The sequence below is a fragment of the Abramis brama genome (genome assembly GCF_963993115.1).
Source record: "Abramis brama genome assembly, chromosome: 1".
Lineage (NCBI taxonomy): Eukaryota > Metazoa > Chordata > Actinopteri > Cypriniformes > Leuciscidae > Abramis > Abramis brama.
In genome coordinates this window covers 12,274,131-12,291,849 of record NC_139963.1, presented here as the reverse complement: position 1 = coordinate 12,291,849, position 17,719 = coordinate 12,274,131, and the positions used below count along the sequence as shown (strand labels likewise).

The 17,719-nt window shown below is 40.5% G+C and overlaps 1 protein-coding gene across 2 annotated transcripts in view; it reads left to right on the top strand.

Annotated features, from left to right (window-relative positions):
- The window catches only part of LOC311086013 (uncharacterized protein), a 55,631-nt gene that overhangs the window by 15,771 nt on the left and 22,141 nt on the right, over window positions 1-17,719 (top strand). For both annotated transcript variants that reach the window (XM_084118641.1, XM_084118640.1), the window contains exons 3-5: window positions 3,517-3,624; window positions 8,882-10,804; window positions 14,796-14,969. In XM_084118641.1, coding sequence (XP_083974767.1) covers window positions 3,517-3,624; window positions 8,882-10,804; window positions 14,796-14,969 — 2,205 coding nt within the window. The remainder of the gene's footprint in view (window positions 1-3,516; window positions 3,625-8,881; window positions 10,805-14,795; window positions 14,970-17,719) is intronic.

Here is a 17,719-nt window from a genome sequence, read left to right as displayed (position 1 = left end):
TTGAACATCAATATGACATCCAAGTTGGGTCATGGTTGGACGTCCAAATAGTGGACCTAGTTTGGACGTCGAATAGATGTCCAGAATTGGTCATGGACCGACGGACCCAATATAGACATGATCTGCACGTCTATCCGACGTCCAATGTTTAGTGGGTAGTTCCATATAAGTTCATGGATAATTTGTTGTTTTGTCGTTAGTGAAAATCAATATTGACCTTGTATTTGAAAAAGGATCCTCATACTGTGTAAAAACAATACTAATTCAGACTAAGTTCATTCGCATTCGGAGATTGACTATTTTTGAAACGGTGCGAACTGCGCTCTCCATGATGACGAGGAAGTATCAGCAAATAACTTATTGATTTCTAGCCCTTTGGTACCGAAATTGGTACCGAGAACCGTGGATTTTCACTGGTATTGGTACCGAATACTGACATTTTGGTACCGTGACAACACTAAAATGAACATTCAAATTCATAACAAACAGTGGATGAAAACAATCATTCACACAAATTGTGTGAATGATTCACACATCACACATTCACTACTGTGAATTTGCTTGATCATTTACAATAGTGATTGATCGCTAGCTGCTAGAAACATATATGTTGTATTCACCAAAGTTAACGCTGACTGCATAGTTCTAGCTAATTGACCCTTCGCTAAGCCACGCCCGAAAACCGCCACAGGCCAATCGTGGCTTAGCAACCGTAACTAGGCGCGGGAGGTCTGGCAAGCTTTCGAGCGAGGGAAACATGCCGAAGCGTTGTGCGTATGGATTGTGCAAATCTGTTACCCGGTATCCTAAAAGTTTGGACGGGGTGGTGGATTTTGTTCCCTTCCCGAAACCTAAAACCCAAAGGGAGAAATGCCGGGCGTCATCTTCATTTATATAGCGCTTTTAACCATGTAGATTGTTCCAATGCAGCTTTACATTGATAATAGGACATTAAAAGTAAAGTGTTTTGGCTTTATAGCAGCTCTAGAATAAAGTTATTGTCCAGCTCGTGGATCAAGCAGTGTGATTAAAGGCAAGACGGAGGCCCACTGACATAATTTAACGTTACTTAAAAATATATTATTTCAGCATTTTGTTAATCGACGGCCAAACCAGTAACGTTACTCCAATCCGATTGCGACTCTCCCGGTGTTAGTTCTAGTAAAAGTAAAAGGTATTTAGTAAAAGGAGGGAACATCAGGGGGCTTGCCGGAGATCTCCAAGGAAAAGGTTGGTATGCAAACTTAATCAGTTCCTAACAGTAGTCACTAATGTGACCCACGACGTGTGAGCAGTAACGTTAGCCTGGCGCACTACAAATATAAGCGGGAGAATGTTATCATTGCAAAGTGGTCAGGCTAATGTCTTGTGTTTATTCCACAATACAGATGGATAAGCTGTTTGATTTATAAATATTAGAATATTTTCAAATTTCACTTACCCTGCTGTGCATGCACAAAGCTGTTCCTCAATTTGTGTGTTTCCCATTTGAATGGTCAGCGTATGAGGCGGCTGCTGCTTGCGCTGGGACCTCACGTTATAGACTTTAGCTTCAATTTTGATTAAATTATTCTCTAATCGTTTGCATATTATGTCGTGGTTATAGCCCTCGAATGCATACTGCAATCTTGCTCTCTCATATTTTCACCTGTTCGCCAAAAATGACTAATTATCTCCTTAGGAATGTCTGAAACCAGTGCATACATACTGTAATAGACGTGCCAGGCGCAAAAGCTTGACAGGCGTAGCAACAGTAACTAAGGAGGGCGGGGCTTAGCGAAGGGTCAATTACATCCTTGTGTTCGTTTGGCGAACATGAACGTCAGTTTAGAAAGAAAAATGGATTTACCTGTTCTGCAAAAACAGAGCAACTGAATGTCGGATTGGAAGCCCTTTTGCCGGCGGAGTTGTCGCCACCTTTTGAAGGGTTTTCCAACGTAATTTGGGGACTTTGTGCGTTTCTTATCCTTGTCCCTCATCCTTGTGCCTCTTCTTTGCAATTTATTCATCGGAACGTCGTCTCTTTGGTCGTGTGAGTCGGCCATAATTCAAACTTCCCTCTTCATGCTTCTCTCTCCTCCACACCCCCTTCATGTGTACGCGGCTACGTGCACTACCCCCAAACCCCATCCTCAAATACTTCTTGTCGGTGATTGGCTGGAACACTGTACACTGGAACACTGGGTGAGCCCAGTTTGTTTTTGTTGCCGTTTGTGGAGCCTGTGGTGTCTACAGAGACCGCGTTTTTTTACAGTGTGTTCAGGGGACAGGCAGCTAGCGGATAGTGAGGAGATGTTTGCTGTATGTGACAAATGTTTTGGCCAAAAAACGCGTGGCATCGCTTAGAGCAACTTTAAGGGAATAACATAGTTTAATATGAAAAAACAGTGAAGTATCCCTTTAATAAGATAAATCACTCACTCCCTTGGACTTGGTATGGTGACAAATTTCTGAGTAAAAAGCTTTTCTAATGTGAAAACCTATAGAGCGGGGCTTGGCTTTATCCACTGATAAAAATTAACCACCAATAACCAGGTTATTTTGGTGAATGGAAACAGGGTATTAGGATACGAAGAGATGAAAATCCTGTTTTGCTCATGTTTTCTCTATATTATTTCTCTTTATTTGCTCTCCGTATGGGTTTTATATGACAGGTGGTTGGCTATAGACCTCGGTCAGAGTAGATGCCATATTGAATGTTACATGGATAAAAACGAGGCTGTGAGGGACAGACGTACAGTCTTTACAGTTGCATTCAGTGTGTTTAAAGATCATAGATAAAAATAGTTAAAAACTATTTTGTTATGGAGTTTTTGTCTACTAATTTTTTGGAAATGTTTTTTTTCGCATTTACCAGTCACCTGGTGTAACGCCATCATTTCGCAATAGTTTATCAACATTGCCTAGAAAATATCGCAAAAGTTTTGCATATATTTATAATGGAAAAACGGCTAGTAAGTGTTTTTTCTCTTTTCTATTTTTCGTAGTTTGATTTAATGACACAGACAGCACCAGGGTTATTAGGCTGCTGTCACTTTAAGACCTGATGGACAGATCTGATATGACACCGTATATTTCCCCAACTGTTTACTTTCACCTAAGACATAACCGACTGTGTTTACATTAATACAAACCGTGATGGGCATTTTTGACAATTTTTTTGTGTGTATTTGATCATGTAGGGGCACAATAAGACGCGTGTGCTTCAGTTATCTTTTGCATCTTATTGTGCTTGAAGAATTTAACATTGCTTGAACGTTTAAACTGCCTAGACTTAAAAATACATGCAAATATAGATTTTTTGTAACGATGCAGTACTGACACAGTTGGACCAGTGAGATTTCCATCTACTGTCCCGAGTTCTCAGGAAGAGACACAGGCTTACAAATGCAAATCAGTTGAAGAATTAGTGGTACAATTTGTCCTAAATTGTCTTAAATTGCATTAATAGCAAATGGGCCAATGTGGTGTATTTTTCTGGCTTCAGAAATGATCTGAAATCTCTGTTTTTCTCAGTATCATCAGCAGGAAGAGAAAGAAAGCAGCATCTCCAGTATCCAGATTTGTGTCAAAGCAGAGTAACAGAGACATGATTCACCCCACTGATCTCTGTAATGAAGGCGTGTGAGTATATTCATCTACATAAATTTTATTATGTATATTTTACATTATGTAATTTTTATTACTTTAGAATCAATAAATCAGAAAAAAGTGGCCTGAAAATATCTGACTATATCAATACATGATATGAATCAAAGAAATGCCTAATAATTAGCCTATAGGTTCACAAAGAGCTCAAATAAATACTCATTGTTTAAAAGCATTACATATGTATACTTGTATTATGTTCATTTAAAAGGAAAGTTTGTTACTTGTCAATTAATATAATAATTATATGAATATATTATATGAATTAAAAGTAATTATATTTCATATAATATAAATATAGTCTTATAAATAATTAGCAAAAGATGAGCAATTTTGTCTTAGTTTTTTCACTATAAACTGCTTTAATTTGGAGCGAGAGATACAGGGGGACTGGCTTTATCGCATCAAATACGTGTCACTTTACTCACAGCTGATTGGTCCAGTTTGGGTTTGCTGTCTCTAACCCAGAAAAAAACCTGCGCCGTAACATCTGTTTCACACATACTCCGTTTGCAGTGCGTGTTTTTTTCCGTACCCATGCTAACAGGTTATAGTGTTCACACTGCAAATGGATGTGGTTCCACAATGCGTTCCAGGAGCAGTGCGTCTGCAACAATCCTTTCCACACTATTTTTCACATTATTATTTTCACATTATTTATTTTAATTTTTTTTCACACTCTTTTTTTGCTGGGCTGCACACGCTGAATTTAAGTGACAGCGCATGGTTCGTGGTCAAAATGAACACAGATTGACATGAAAATGTAGTAATCTCACCATAAATGCATTTAATTAAATTATACTACTATTTTTCACAGTCATCTTGTACTTTAAGCCCGGGGTAAAGCAAAGAAAAGCAAAACACCTACCATGAGTTGCAAAAATAACTAATGCGGTTACATTTTTTATTTTGAAATACACTACACAGTTTGTTATATTATGTGTGGACAAGGGCCTTGCATCTCCTGAAAGTGATAATCACGTGACAGGCTGGTGGTCCAAGAACTACACTGAACAAGAAAGCTGTACAATGGATGACACTCGTTGTTGAAGTGGAGAAACAGTTCTGTACGATCCGTGGGACTTTATATAAAGATTCAAATGCTAAAGAAAAAGTATTTGTTATATTTAATAAATAATCTTTAAAACTCACTCTGGGATATGTGGTCCCATCCCCCCAACAAGGGCAAGAAGGGTCTTGGTTAATGGTTACCATGACTATGATCAGATAAGTTGGTTTTATTGCTGTTAGAAATTTGGTCACATGGAAAAAACAGAGGCCATAGGAAAGACCCACAGGCACAGCCCTTAAAACAGACATTTTCTGCATCAATTTATGGACGAACTGCTCTATAAATGAACATGCACCCCAGGACACTGTGTGAATGATTTACTGTCTTGTGTACTAGTATGTCTTTGATACTACAGTATGTATTTTATGATACAACCAATGGTCAATGTAGCCCCACCGGTATCGTGTCTCCTATCTAATTAATCATCATTTAATGACTCACACTTTAGTGTACATGACCTTCTCTTAGAATGCATCGTGTGTTTGTTATATCTATCTGAGTATTAATGGACACCAATGGTAAGGCCTATGTCTAACCACACTTGAGATAGAGTCATAAATCCTCCCAACAGAGGAATCTCCCGCTTGGAAATACCCCCTTTCCTATTGGTTGAGCCAGCCTTGAAAGGTGGGATCTTTCTCAGGCTTTAAATGGTCTCTACACAAGCCCTCCCTCTCTCTTTTCTTCTGGCCTTCACTGCTGCTGCTTCTTCAGGTTGATGTCTGTGGGGACCCGACCCCGGCAGGCTGTGACCAACGCATGCTATGCCTTCACTCTCCCAACGGAGTCAGACTGTATTTTCTTCAATCCAACTCAGAAGGAAATTGCAACTTTACCATCACTGAATGGGCAACCCTCAACTCTTCCAACTTCCTCACTCCTTGGTTGCCGACGTGGCCTCTCCGGCCCAGGGCCGGCAGGTCACAATCTGCATGTGCTCAGCCATGTACTCATGGAGAGAGAGAAAACCTTCAACCAGAACAGAGTCGAACTAACCATGCAAGTTCATCATATCTTCTTAATCCAATATAGAAGAAAACGATTGCATCTTCAACATTTGACACTCACAGAACCATCAACATCCTTTTCCAAGATCTTCAAGAATTGTTTTCACTGCAAAGGCCATGCAAGTATACATTTAATGAGGTGCTCTGGAAATGATAAGCTGATGGTTCTTTTCATAGTTGAATGGATATTTTCCTCAGTTCCATTTTCTGATTCTGGTTCCATTTTGTCCTATGCAAAAACTATGTGTGTTTAGATTAGTTATGTTTGTGATTTAGTTAATAAAACTTGTGCACAATACGTATTTGGTTCTGATTCTCTGCTTGCAACAAAGATTATTTTAAGATCTTGATCTTGTTACATGCTCTAAGCGCCGTACATGCTAAGAAATTATTATTTTTCTGTGGCCATGAAAGATACGCTTTTCTTAGAATATAGGAATAATCAAAAGAGTTTGTTGGACGAACTGATTAATTGATTGTAATATTAATTTAGCTACATCAAGTTAATCAAATTAACTCACCCAAATATTCATAATTAATCATAACAAGTTATGAGTTGTTATTATTAATAATTCCCCTTTGAGCTAACTCATTACAAACTTTTGGATTAAAAAAAAAAAAAAAAAAATGTTTGTGGTATACAGCAGATCAGTTGCACACTTCTTACGTGGCATATGTGAAAGCACATGAGTGCATGCTTCTCCTGCACCACCTACACACTGCAACACAAACCGCATACACACTGCAAACAGAGTATGTGTGAAACCGGCGTAAGTTACTATGGTGATGAACACAGCTAAAAAACAATCCATCTTTTTGAGCCCGAAAAAACAGAGTTTGCTTAAACTAATCTTGAACTTACCTGGGTGAAACTGAAACTGGCTTTGTGCAACAGGCCACAGGAGTAGCATCTTTGCCCAGCCCTTCACTATGAACAAGGTTTGTTGACTATAGCCTCCTTTAACTCAGATAATTTGAAGAATATGGTATACAGGATAATTATGAATTACAAGTATGGTGCTCATGCTGGCAACAAAAGATAGCTGCTATTTAAAGAGGAATATATGTTGGTTGTTGACATCTTAGTTGTCACAGTGATTTTAATTACTTTACACAATTACACAAACAGAAAAGAAAGAGAGAGCAGATCACACAAACAGTTAACCTTTGAGAGCCAGTGAATAATCAAATCACCTTAAAGCAGGGGCAAACAATCTTAAATGCATCTAAATATCGATATAAATAATACTTGCATGGATCTTTGTTGCTGAGCAAGAATGCGTCTGTGTGTACGATGGTCCTCGGTGTGTCCGTGAGTTTGAAGCGCTCTTTCCATTCTTCCGGAGAGTGCGTCATTCGCAGGAAGTTCAAAAGGTTTACTTGAACCCGAAGGTAGAAATGAATGAGCACAAAATATTTCTTTTCTTAAATTTTCTTTTAACTTCATTTATTTTACTTAACTTAATTTATAATTAAATCTTAATAATTTAAATCTTTATCATTTAAAAATGTAATAAACGTCATGCAAGTTTATATAAGTGTCTCTATAATAAACACACATAAGTGAGCAGAGACATCTAGACAAGTACCTGACACTGATATTAAAATGGCAGTCTTCGCAGTTTCCACAATTTGGCTCTGTTTATTAATTTTATAATTTTATTTTTTCATCAAATTCCATCCATGTTGAAATGAAATGAAAACATGCGAATGAGAAGCGTTAGTATAATACAATATCAGCAATCATTGACATCCGCATTTGATGGTATTAGATTTCTCAGAGGACCATTCAGTTTGCTGAAAAACAGTAGGTAATTTTCCCTGGAATTTTTTGGAAGGTTGTGTGAGAAAAACACAGACATGACAGATTCAGGCTGGATTAAAAAGTAAAGTACATCTGTGAAACACAAATTTATTATGCATCTCTCTATCATTTTGGATGTCCATTTACACAGAAGCAGGGGCGGAGTGGGACCAAAAAATCTAGCCGCTGTATTAGAAACACCGCCATACGGGTTGAGCAGAGAGGCTGCACAGTTTGACCAGCGGGCAGCAGCTGCACACCAGGCCGCCGGATGGTGTTGCAAAGAACTTGCAATATATAACTATTATCAGACCGCCCTCGCGGCCTCGAAACACTACCGGCTCACCGGGAAAACTCCCGACTCTCCCGATTGCCAATCCGACCCTGCACAGAAGCGACACACTGGATTTTTGCCACATAGGTTTTCTGTATTGAGAGTACTCCTTTAAATAACAGATCTTTATCTGCCCCCAAATAAATGCCTGCTGTGCATCATAATCCTACAGCAGTGTTTCTTAACTATGGACTCCTCTAACGAGCTGATGACAAGCATGCCTGCATGTACTGAAGTATTTAGCAAGGAGACTATCACTGTGCTGAAGTAAATATAGTCTTAATGGTGTTTGGGCAATCGTCATCCGAACAACAGGCTGTACTCTTCAGCACAGTAGTAACCCCAAAAACTCACACATACCAGAAAACCTTTGAAATTCCACAATAATACAACATTAAACACTAACACAGATCTCCCCCATATTAATCTTGTTCAAAACTCTTGAAAGAACACCTCATTTGAACATTTACTCTCCTTTAAAAGTCAGAAGCAAAGCATGCTGGGAACTAGAAATCTATTGTAACCACTGATTGTAACTCATTCTGTGAGTATGTGAGTGCAATACATTCACATTTATATGGGAACAATATATGTGCAATATATGTACATAATAAAGGATGAAACGTTATGAATATTACAATTAGTAGTAATGCTATTTTTGTTTTCATTTCTAAATATTTTATATGTATCAATATATAGCATTGCAAAAATATAATATATAATTTTGTAATATATCGCATTGTATTTTGTAGTATATTGCCATATGTTTTTGTTCTGTAAGCGAGGAGACAAACAAGTTGTGCAATATTGGAGGGGAACTGAACCTTGAGGAAATTTGTCTGGAAATCAACTGGCCACAATTGATTTATTATATGTAAAAGAGGTTTATTAAACACTTATTTATCATTTTGGCTGTGGTATGATTTTAAATAACATCTTTCATTTATTTAATATTTAAATAATTTCTCTATTTTGATAAATGTCTTTTCTGTTTGTCTCTCTGTTTGTTTTTTCAGTGATTGGAGATCTGACCAGATCAGAGATGTGTCCTGTCAGACCAGCTCATCCTCCTCCTGTCAGAAACACATCAGTCATCATGACACAGAAGCAGCCCTGCAGCTCGATTCTCACCAACCAGTGCATGATGATCTTCAGAGAGTCAAAGACCGACACAAAACCATCATGAAGAACAGATATGAGAGGGTTTTTGAGGGAATCAAACTACAGGAGAATCAGACCCTCCTGAACAGGATTTACACACAGCTGTACATCATAGAGGGAGAGAGTGAAGGAGTGAATGAAGAACATGAGGTGCTACAGATGGAGAAAAGTTACAAAACACTCCAAGACACTCCAATCCACTGCAATGACATCTTTGATCCTTCACCTGAACCTGGATATGAGAACAAAGACAAAATCAAGACTGTTCTTACTAAAGGCATCGCTGGAATTGGAAAAACCGTCTCTGTGCAGAAGTTCATTCTGGACTGGGCCGAGGGAAAAGCCAATCAGGATGTAGATTTCATGTTTGTGCTTCCATTTAGAGAGTTGAACTTGATTAAAGATCATCAGTACAGTCTTCACAGACTTCTGCTGGACTTTCATCCTGAACTTCGAGATCTGGACTCAGAGATGTATGATGAATGTAAAGTTGTGTTCATCTTTGATGGTCTTGATGAAAGCAGAATTACACTGATGTTTTCAGACAGTGAGAAAGTTTCTGATGTGACTGAGTCTTCATCAGTGGGTGTGTTGATGTCAAACCTCATGAAAGGAGATCTGCTTCCCTCTGCTCTCATCTGGATCACCACGAGACCAGCGGCAGCCAATCAGATCCCCTCAAACTACATCAACCGTGTGACAGAAATTCAGGGATTCAATGACCCCCAGAAGGAGGAATATTTCAGGAAGAGAATCAGTGATGAGCATCAATCCAGCAGAATCATCTCACACATCAGAAGAGCAAGAAGCCTCCACATCATGTGCCACATACCCGTCTTCTGCTGGATCTCAGCCACTGTGCTTCAAAACATCCTGAAACAAGATCTCAGGGATGCAGAAATCCCTCAAACTCTGACTGAAATGTACATCCACTTCCTCCTCATTCAAACTCATATGAGGAACCAGAAATATGAAGAGAGAAATCCAGAGAAACTCTTGCAGTCCAACAGAGAAGTCATTGTGAAACTTGCTGAACTGGCTTTCAATCAGTTGATGAAGGGCAATGTGATGTTCTATGAGGAGGACCTGATTGAGAGCGGCATAGACGTCACTGACGCCTCAGTGTATTCTGGGATTTGCACTGAGATCTTTAGAGAGGAATCTGTGATTTATCACAGAAAGGTTTACAGCTTTGTACATCTGAGCTTTCAGGAGTTTTTTGCAGCTCTGTATGTGTTTTTCTGCTATTTACACAAGAACAGTGAAGTTATGAAAGAGTTCCTCACAGGAAAGTTCAGAAATCAGTGTGGGAATGTTCCTCTGGATGTGTTTCTGAAGGGAGCAATGAATAACGCCTTGGAAAGTAAAAATGGACACCTGGATATTTTCCTTCGATTCCTTCATGGCATCTCACTGGAGTCCAACCAGAGGCTCTTACAGGATGTGCTGATTCACACAGAGAACAACCCAGAGAGCATCAAGAAAATAATCCAAAACCTTAAACGAGGTCAAAAAAACAATGTCAGCCCTGAAAGATGGATGAATCTGTCACACTGCTTGATTGAGATGAAGGATCATTCTGTTGCTGAAGAAATGCAGAGTTTTTTAAAGTCTACGACAAGAAAAAATCTTTCTCTGGCACAATGTTCAACTTTGGCAAACATGATCCTGATGTCAGAGAAAGCGATGGATGAGTTTGATTCTAAAAAATACAACATCAAATCAAAAGAGGGTAGAAGAAGACTGCTACCTGCTGTGAGGAACTGCAGAAAAGCTCTGTAAGTGTGAAAATATGAACATTCAGTACTTTTATTTGGGTCAATGACATGATGTGCATATTTTTGTGGCCAAGTGCATTATTTTCTTTTAAGATGATTTGATAAATTCATGACATATTGCTTTATTCTATAAAACTATTTAGTTTGAATTATTTTTTAGTACATTTAAGTTATACATATTATTTAATGTGTTATCTTAAACCCTCCAAATGTCAGGTGGTGCAACTGTCCGAACAAATCAACAGACTAAGAAAACGTCTTCGGTTACGTCTGTAACCCTTGTTCCCTGAGAAGGGAACGAGACACTGCGTCGTTTGACTCTTTGGGGACGCTCCCTGAGTGTGCGCCTCTGAAGCATGAATGAAACTATTCCAGTCCTGATTGGTGTTGCGTCATGACGTAACATGTGACGGCATACCCGGCAGTATAAAGGGACACCGGCACACACACGCGTTAGCCTCATGATGTTGAAGCAAGCCGCTCCCAGGCATGAAGGGGCATGGCAAGGCGATGCAGTGTCTTGTTCTCTTCTCAGGGAACAAGGGTTACAGACGTACCCCGAGACGTTCCCTTTCGAGGGAACTCGCACTGCTTCGTCAGAAACAACTCTTTGGGAAACGAATGCCCACTATGCCACGCACCAAAATGCCTGCCCTTGTGTGACATTGTATCAGGCACAAGCTAGGAGGAGAGCACTCATGCACCCGGCATGTTAGGGAGATGCAGACTATAAAACCTGATAAAAGTGTTTGGGGTAGCCCAAACGGCTGCCTCACAGATCTCCTGGAGGGGTACTCCCGAGTAGAGGGCCTCTAGTGGAATGAGCCCTCACGGCCAAAGGTGAAGGCAGATTATGCACCTGGTAGGCTGAGGCAATAGCCTGTACAATCCAATTGCTAATCGTTTGTTTGGATGCACCTTTTTGGTGACCCAAAACACACTAACAGTTGGTCCGACCTCCTCCAAGAAGAGGACCTCTCAAGGTAAATACTCAGTGCTCTGACTGGACAGAGCACATTAAGCCTTTCTTCTTCTGCTGACACATGGTGGAGGATGAAATGCCTGCAGGACCGTAGACCGTGCCAAACTGGAAGGCACCTTGGGCACATAGCCAGGTCTCGGATGCAGGATGGCCTCCTCCTGGGGCAAACTCCAAGCAAGCTGGCGATACTGCCAGGGCTTGGAGATCTCCCACCCTCTTAAGCGAAGTAATGGCTAGGAGAAAAGCCACCTTAAGCATCAGGACCTTATGTGATGCCGACTGAAGTGGTTCGAAGGGGGCCAGGGATAATCCTTCAAGAACCACCGCCAGGTCCCAGGTAGGAACTCTGATCCTGGTCATCGTTCTCATCCTCCATGTACCATGGAGAAAACGAATGACCAGCTGGTGCCTCCCCAGAGGCCCATCACTTAGTGGTGCATGGAAAGCCGCGATGGCAGCCACATACACCTTAAGTGTGGAAAGGGTGAGACCAGCAGAGAAGCGATCTTGAAGGAACTTCAGAACTGAAGCAACTGGGCAGTTAGCTGGGTCTAACTCATGTTCTCTACACCAAGTGGAAAACACATTCCACTTTAGGCCATAGGTTTTGACCATACGGGCTGAGAGGCCAGCATCTAGGTACTGAACACCCTGCAGGGGTCAGACCCACAGCTCTGGGTGAGGGTGGAATATCGTGCCTTCCGCCTGAGACAATAGATCCCTCCTCAGAGGAATCTGCCATGGCGGACCTATCAGGAGTGCTATTATGTCTGAGAACCATACTCGGCCGGCCAAAACGGGGCTACTAGAAGTAGACTGACCCCCTCTCGATGGACCCCCAGAACTCTCCAGTACAGTACAAGAAATGCGTACAAGTGCAGCCTCGGCCACACCTGTACCATGGCATCCAACCCCAGTGGGGCTGGATGTGAGAGGAAAAACCACAGTGGACAGTTCCATTTGGTCCAAATTTCTCCCATATCAACTTTACCATCTCTGGGTGAAGTCTCCATTCCCCGGGGCTCAGCCCCTGCCTCAACAGGATGTCTGCTCCCTAATTCTGAACCCCCAGGACATACATTGCTCTGATGGACAACAGTTTCCCTTTGGACCAGAGGAGATTTGATGCGCCAGTTTGGATAGAGGGCGCAATCTGAGTATTGTCTGACCGTATCAGGACATGGTAGCCTTTGATGTCTGGGAGGAAGCTCCTGAACATAGCCAACATCTCTAGGCAATTTATATGCCAAGAGCGATGATGGTCCTGCCACAGACCCCTGGCAAAGCAGCCGTCTATGACCGCGCCCCAGCCCGTGAGGGAGGCATCTGTCGAAACGGTTTTCCGGCAACATGATGAGAGGTTTCTTCCATATTGATAAAGAACAGATTTCCCCTCGGGGAAAACCCTTTGCCTTTCAGCCACCACTGAAGGGGTCTTGTGTAGAAGGCCCAAAGGTATTATGTTGGAGGCCACTGCCATGAGGCCCAGCAGTCTTTGATATTGCTTTACGGTGATGGCGTGGCCTAGCTTGATCCTGGACACCATGGCCAGGATGTACTCTATATGCGCGGGAGACATTTGTGCCCGCATCTAGTCCCATACCACGCCCAGAAACGTAGTTCTCTGGGCGGGCACCAACACGCTTTTCTTCGTGTTGAGTCTCAACCCCAAGCTCTGAATATGGCCAAGGATGACATCTCGATGCCGAACTGCCATTTCTCGAGACTGGGCCAATTTGAGCCAGTCGTCGATATAATTCAGTATATGGATGCCCTGCAGCCTCAGAGGGGCCAGAGCTGCATCCAGGGGTCCTACCACTCAGAGCCCTCAGAGGTCCTACCACTCCAGTTAGGACCTCTTTCCCGAAGCCCTCTTCGCCTGAAGAACGTCCCTCAGGTCGCCTTTCTGGTTAGAGTGAGAGTGTTTCCTCTGTTGCCAGGCTCCCTAGGGAGGGGCTCTAGAGGCAACACTCTCCTTCTGCTCTTGGCGGTATGATGAGCTCTGGGAGAAGAATAGAATAAACTTTAAAGTTACTTACACAATGTGTATCTGATATGAATAAAACATGTTGTCTAATTATAATGGAAATTACTATTGCTGCTTCCATACACATCAGTGTGTAACTCTAAATGTATTGTTTTTTTATTACTTATGTGAATTTAAATGTCTGAAACCCAAAATAAACATTATGTGGTTGAAAACACTGAATAGTTAATATAAATATATGACAAACGCTGAGCATGTCCGTCTCATGTTCGTCTCTCTTACGCAAAAGCACATTTGAAATTCAAATTTTTAATTTAGCAGTTGATCACGTGATGCACTGACCATTCTAATCACAACGGTGTGATCGGTACCGCTGATTTGGGTACCGCTGACTGTGAAACCAGTATTGGAACAAAAAATAAGGTATAAAAAATGTACAAAAAAATTAAAATAAAATAAAAAAGATTCATCGTCTTCTGAAGAGCAGCTTTCTTCATCTCTGGGTTGCCACTCGGAAGACTTGGTGGGTGCTGAGACGGCACCGTCACCATTGTGTGGGGAGCTTGACATTGTATAATACAGAGCAGATATGGAGGTCGCAGGGGAAGCCCTCGGTGATGAGCAGGTGGGGGGCAGCCCCAGATGGATAGGTGTTTGGCAGCAGTATCCTGTTTTGGGGCAGGATGTGTTTGATGGCCTCCGTCTGCTTCTGTAATGCCGAGAACTGCTGGGCAAAGTTCCCAATAGTGTCGGCGAAGAGGCCGACCTGGGAGATGGGTGAGTCGAGAAAGCGAACTTTGTCAACCTCCTTCATCTTGGCCAGGTTCAGCCAGAGCTTTAACGTGGACATTGTCTGCCCAAGGGATTATTTTTATTATTTATATTATTTTATTATCTGCATAATCTTATATAAGATGTATTGATATATAAGGTCAGCTACATAATGAAGGCTTAGTCTTGCAATCTTTTGGGGACACAAGCTCACCAACACACCTTTTAATCAGAGTACTCCCTGTTTTCAGATTTGCAGACTGTAATCTCACTGATCAGCACTGTGAAATTGTGGCTTCAGCTTTACAATCATCAAACTCCCCCCTGAGAGAGCTGGACCTGAGTAACAATGATCTGCAAGATTCAGGAGTGGAGCTGCTCTGTGCTGGACTCAAGCATCCAAACTGTGAACTCAACATACTGAGGTTTGACTTTTTTTCTTATCAGTTCGTAAGAGACTCAAATTACTCTGTCAAATTTGGTCATACAGATAAGTGTTCGAAACTGTTAAGTGTCTTGCATCGCACTTTCGTGATGTAATGCTGCTTTAAATGTCGGGAAGAAATCTGCCGCGGAGCTCGCTTCAGTACGGGCTCGCCAAAAGTGCTAAGGGAGCGTTCGAGAGCACCCTTCTGAAGCCTAAAATCACAAATGGGACACCCTACGGTCTCATAGACTCAACGGACACACGCATGCGGCAGCCATTGTAAGTTCACAAAGCGAAAGTGCATGTGAAGTGTGCCATTTGGGACCGGGCCCATGGGGCTTCACCTATTAACGGGTTATATTGATTTTGTCATGGCGCTTGCGTCTGGCATAGGCAGTGTTAAAGCGAAATAGGCATTTGCTTACAGTTTTGCTTCAACAGGGCTTACAGCAAATAAAAATTTTCTGTGCAGTAGCAGCATGCATAAATATGCAGACTGCATTGTTTGTAAAGCATCATGCATAGCACTTTCATACGGTAATGTCTTTGTCAGGTCGGTTTGCCTTTGTTTGCATGGTGCTTTGTATAATGCAATGGACGATTCAATTTAGGGGCGGATTTGCGGTGGTAAACGGGATATATCTGTAGTTTAGGCAAGGTTCGGTTACAAAGTTAATTATGAAATTGGTCAAAATACAAACAATTAGGGATAGTTTAAAGTTCATTAATTATGAAATTAGTTAACCCCCTGAGGTCAGCTATCGCGGGCGCGATAGGCTAGTTTTTTTCCTCATGAGTGCAAAAAATAAAAAATAAAAATAAAAATTAATTTTTATCTTATATGCTTGTGTTATACATCAATCGATCCTGTTTAGTGTGTATTTTTTTTGTGTATGCTCATAATAAAAACAAAGTGTTGTGCTTTTCGCCAAATAAAGAAAAATAAACATGATGCGAGTTCTGCCTACTCTCCGTCAGTGAAGTCAATTCTGAAACGCGTCCGAAAATGAACTGTAACTCAGCGAATACTCAGTCAAACAGGCATACAGACACACAGGCATGAAGCTTGAATTCTCTTCTTTTAAATGAAGTAATTTTTATAAAAAACAAATATTCACAGTTTATATAATATGTATGTAAAGAGAGAGATGTCAGTCGTTCTCATCTCAGCTAATTAAGTTGTAATGTGACTCCGCCTACGGAGACCGCGCTATACAAACGCAAATGTGAGGCGATCCATACAAGCCTGTGAAACGCCCACATCCGCTGGATAAGGCCGGTGAAACACTGGATGCGTGGCGTAAGCGTCTCAGCTGCGTGGCGTGTCCGTTTTTATTTCGGCTCCCATGTTAACAGTTTAGAGTTTGCACACTGCCTGTGTGAGACGCGCGTCTCAGGCGTGGAAAACACGTGCATGCTAGAAATAGAACCGACGCCTATTTTTCACGCGACACGCAAGCGTTTTGGAAGCGTTTCCATGCAAAATTGAATAGGAAAATCTGTTTATATGTCATTTTGACACAAATACATATTAATAAATGTCCTTTTGATGTTTAAAAGTGTCTAGGTTTTGACATAAATGCAAATATAAATGTAATTTTACAAAATATTATCGATTTTCAAATACTACTGTATTGAATGAACAGCTTTTAGAAAAACTCTATTGCTATAATGAGATGAGGAATATATACTGTATGTTTTGTCAAAAATAAAGTCATCAACTAACTAATGAATCCTTTACTTTGAAATACGTATGATAAAATGTATACTTTAGTTTTGAAAGACGTTACACTTCTAATTTACGTTATAGTGCAAGTATTCTTTAATTATATCCATTATAATAATTATGGATATGCAATATTGGTTGATGTTTTTCCATAAATCCAGCAATGAACATGTAACAAGGAATGTCATTGAAAAGAAAATAACATAACAACCATTACCTATGTTAGCCTATTGTCTAAATTACCGAGCTAACAGAGCTACTAGTGTTGTCACGGTACCAAAATTTCAGTATTCGGTACCAATACCAGTGAAAATCCACGGTTCTCGGTACCAATTTCGGTATCAAAGCTTAATTTAGATTAAATTTAGATATATTAAAGTTTATATCACGGTTACAAAGATAGAAACTGTAATATTATTTTATTATCTACATTAGATAAAATGACCTAACAATAAATAAGTTATATACTGTCGCAATTATTCTCCTTGGGGTTAATTTTTAAAATACATTTTTAAAATCGAAAGTTAACATTATTTATGTTAACATTATTTAATGCACAATGAATGAAGTGAACAAACATGACCAGTGTGTTTGTATTAAATAACATTCACAAACATTAATTGATGTTGTAAAAATATATTGTTCACTCAATGTGTTGTTGTAGATAACGCATTAAGTAATGTTAATGAATGGTATCTTATTGTAGTGTTACCAAACTATACAGGAGATAAAACGTGTTTTATTTGACTTGACTGTACTTTTATTTAATCCAAAACTGCATTCATATTTAATTTTAAAAGGGCTTTTTAAACCTGCTAAGAGTTATCCAGCCAAGAATAAGCCTAGAACTGCTTTTCTGACGGACTGATATTAATGACGGCTTTTTATTTAATTTCTCATCTCCATAAATATATCTAAAGCTAATGCAAGGGCTAGAAATGAATGAATTCTTTGCTGATACTTCCTCGTCATCATGGAGAGCGCAGTTCGCACCGCTTTCTCCTTTCCACAAGCTCTCTTGT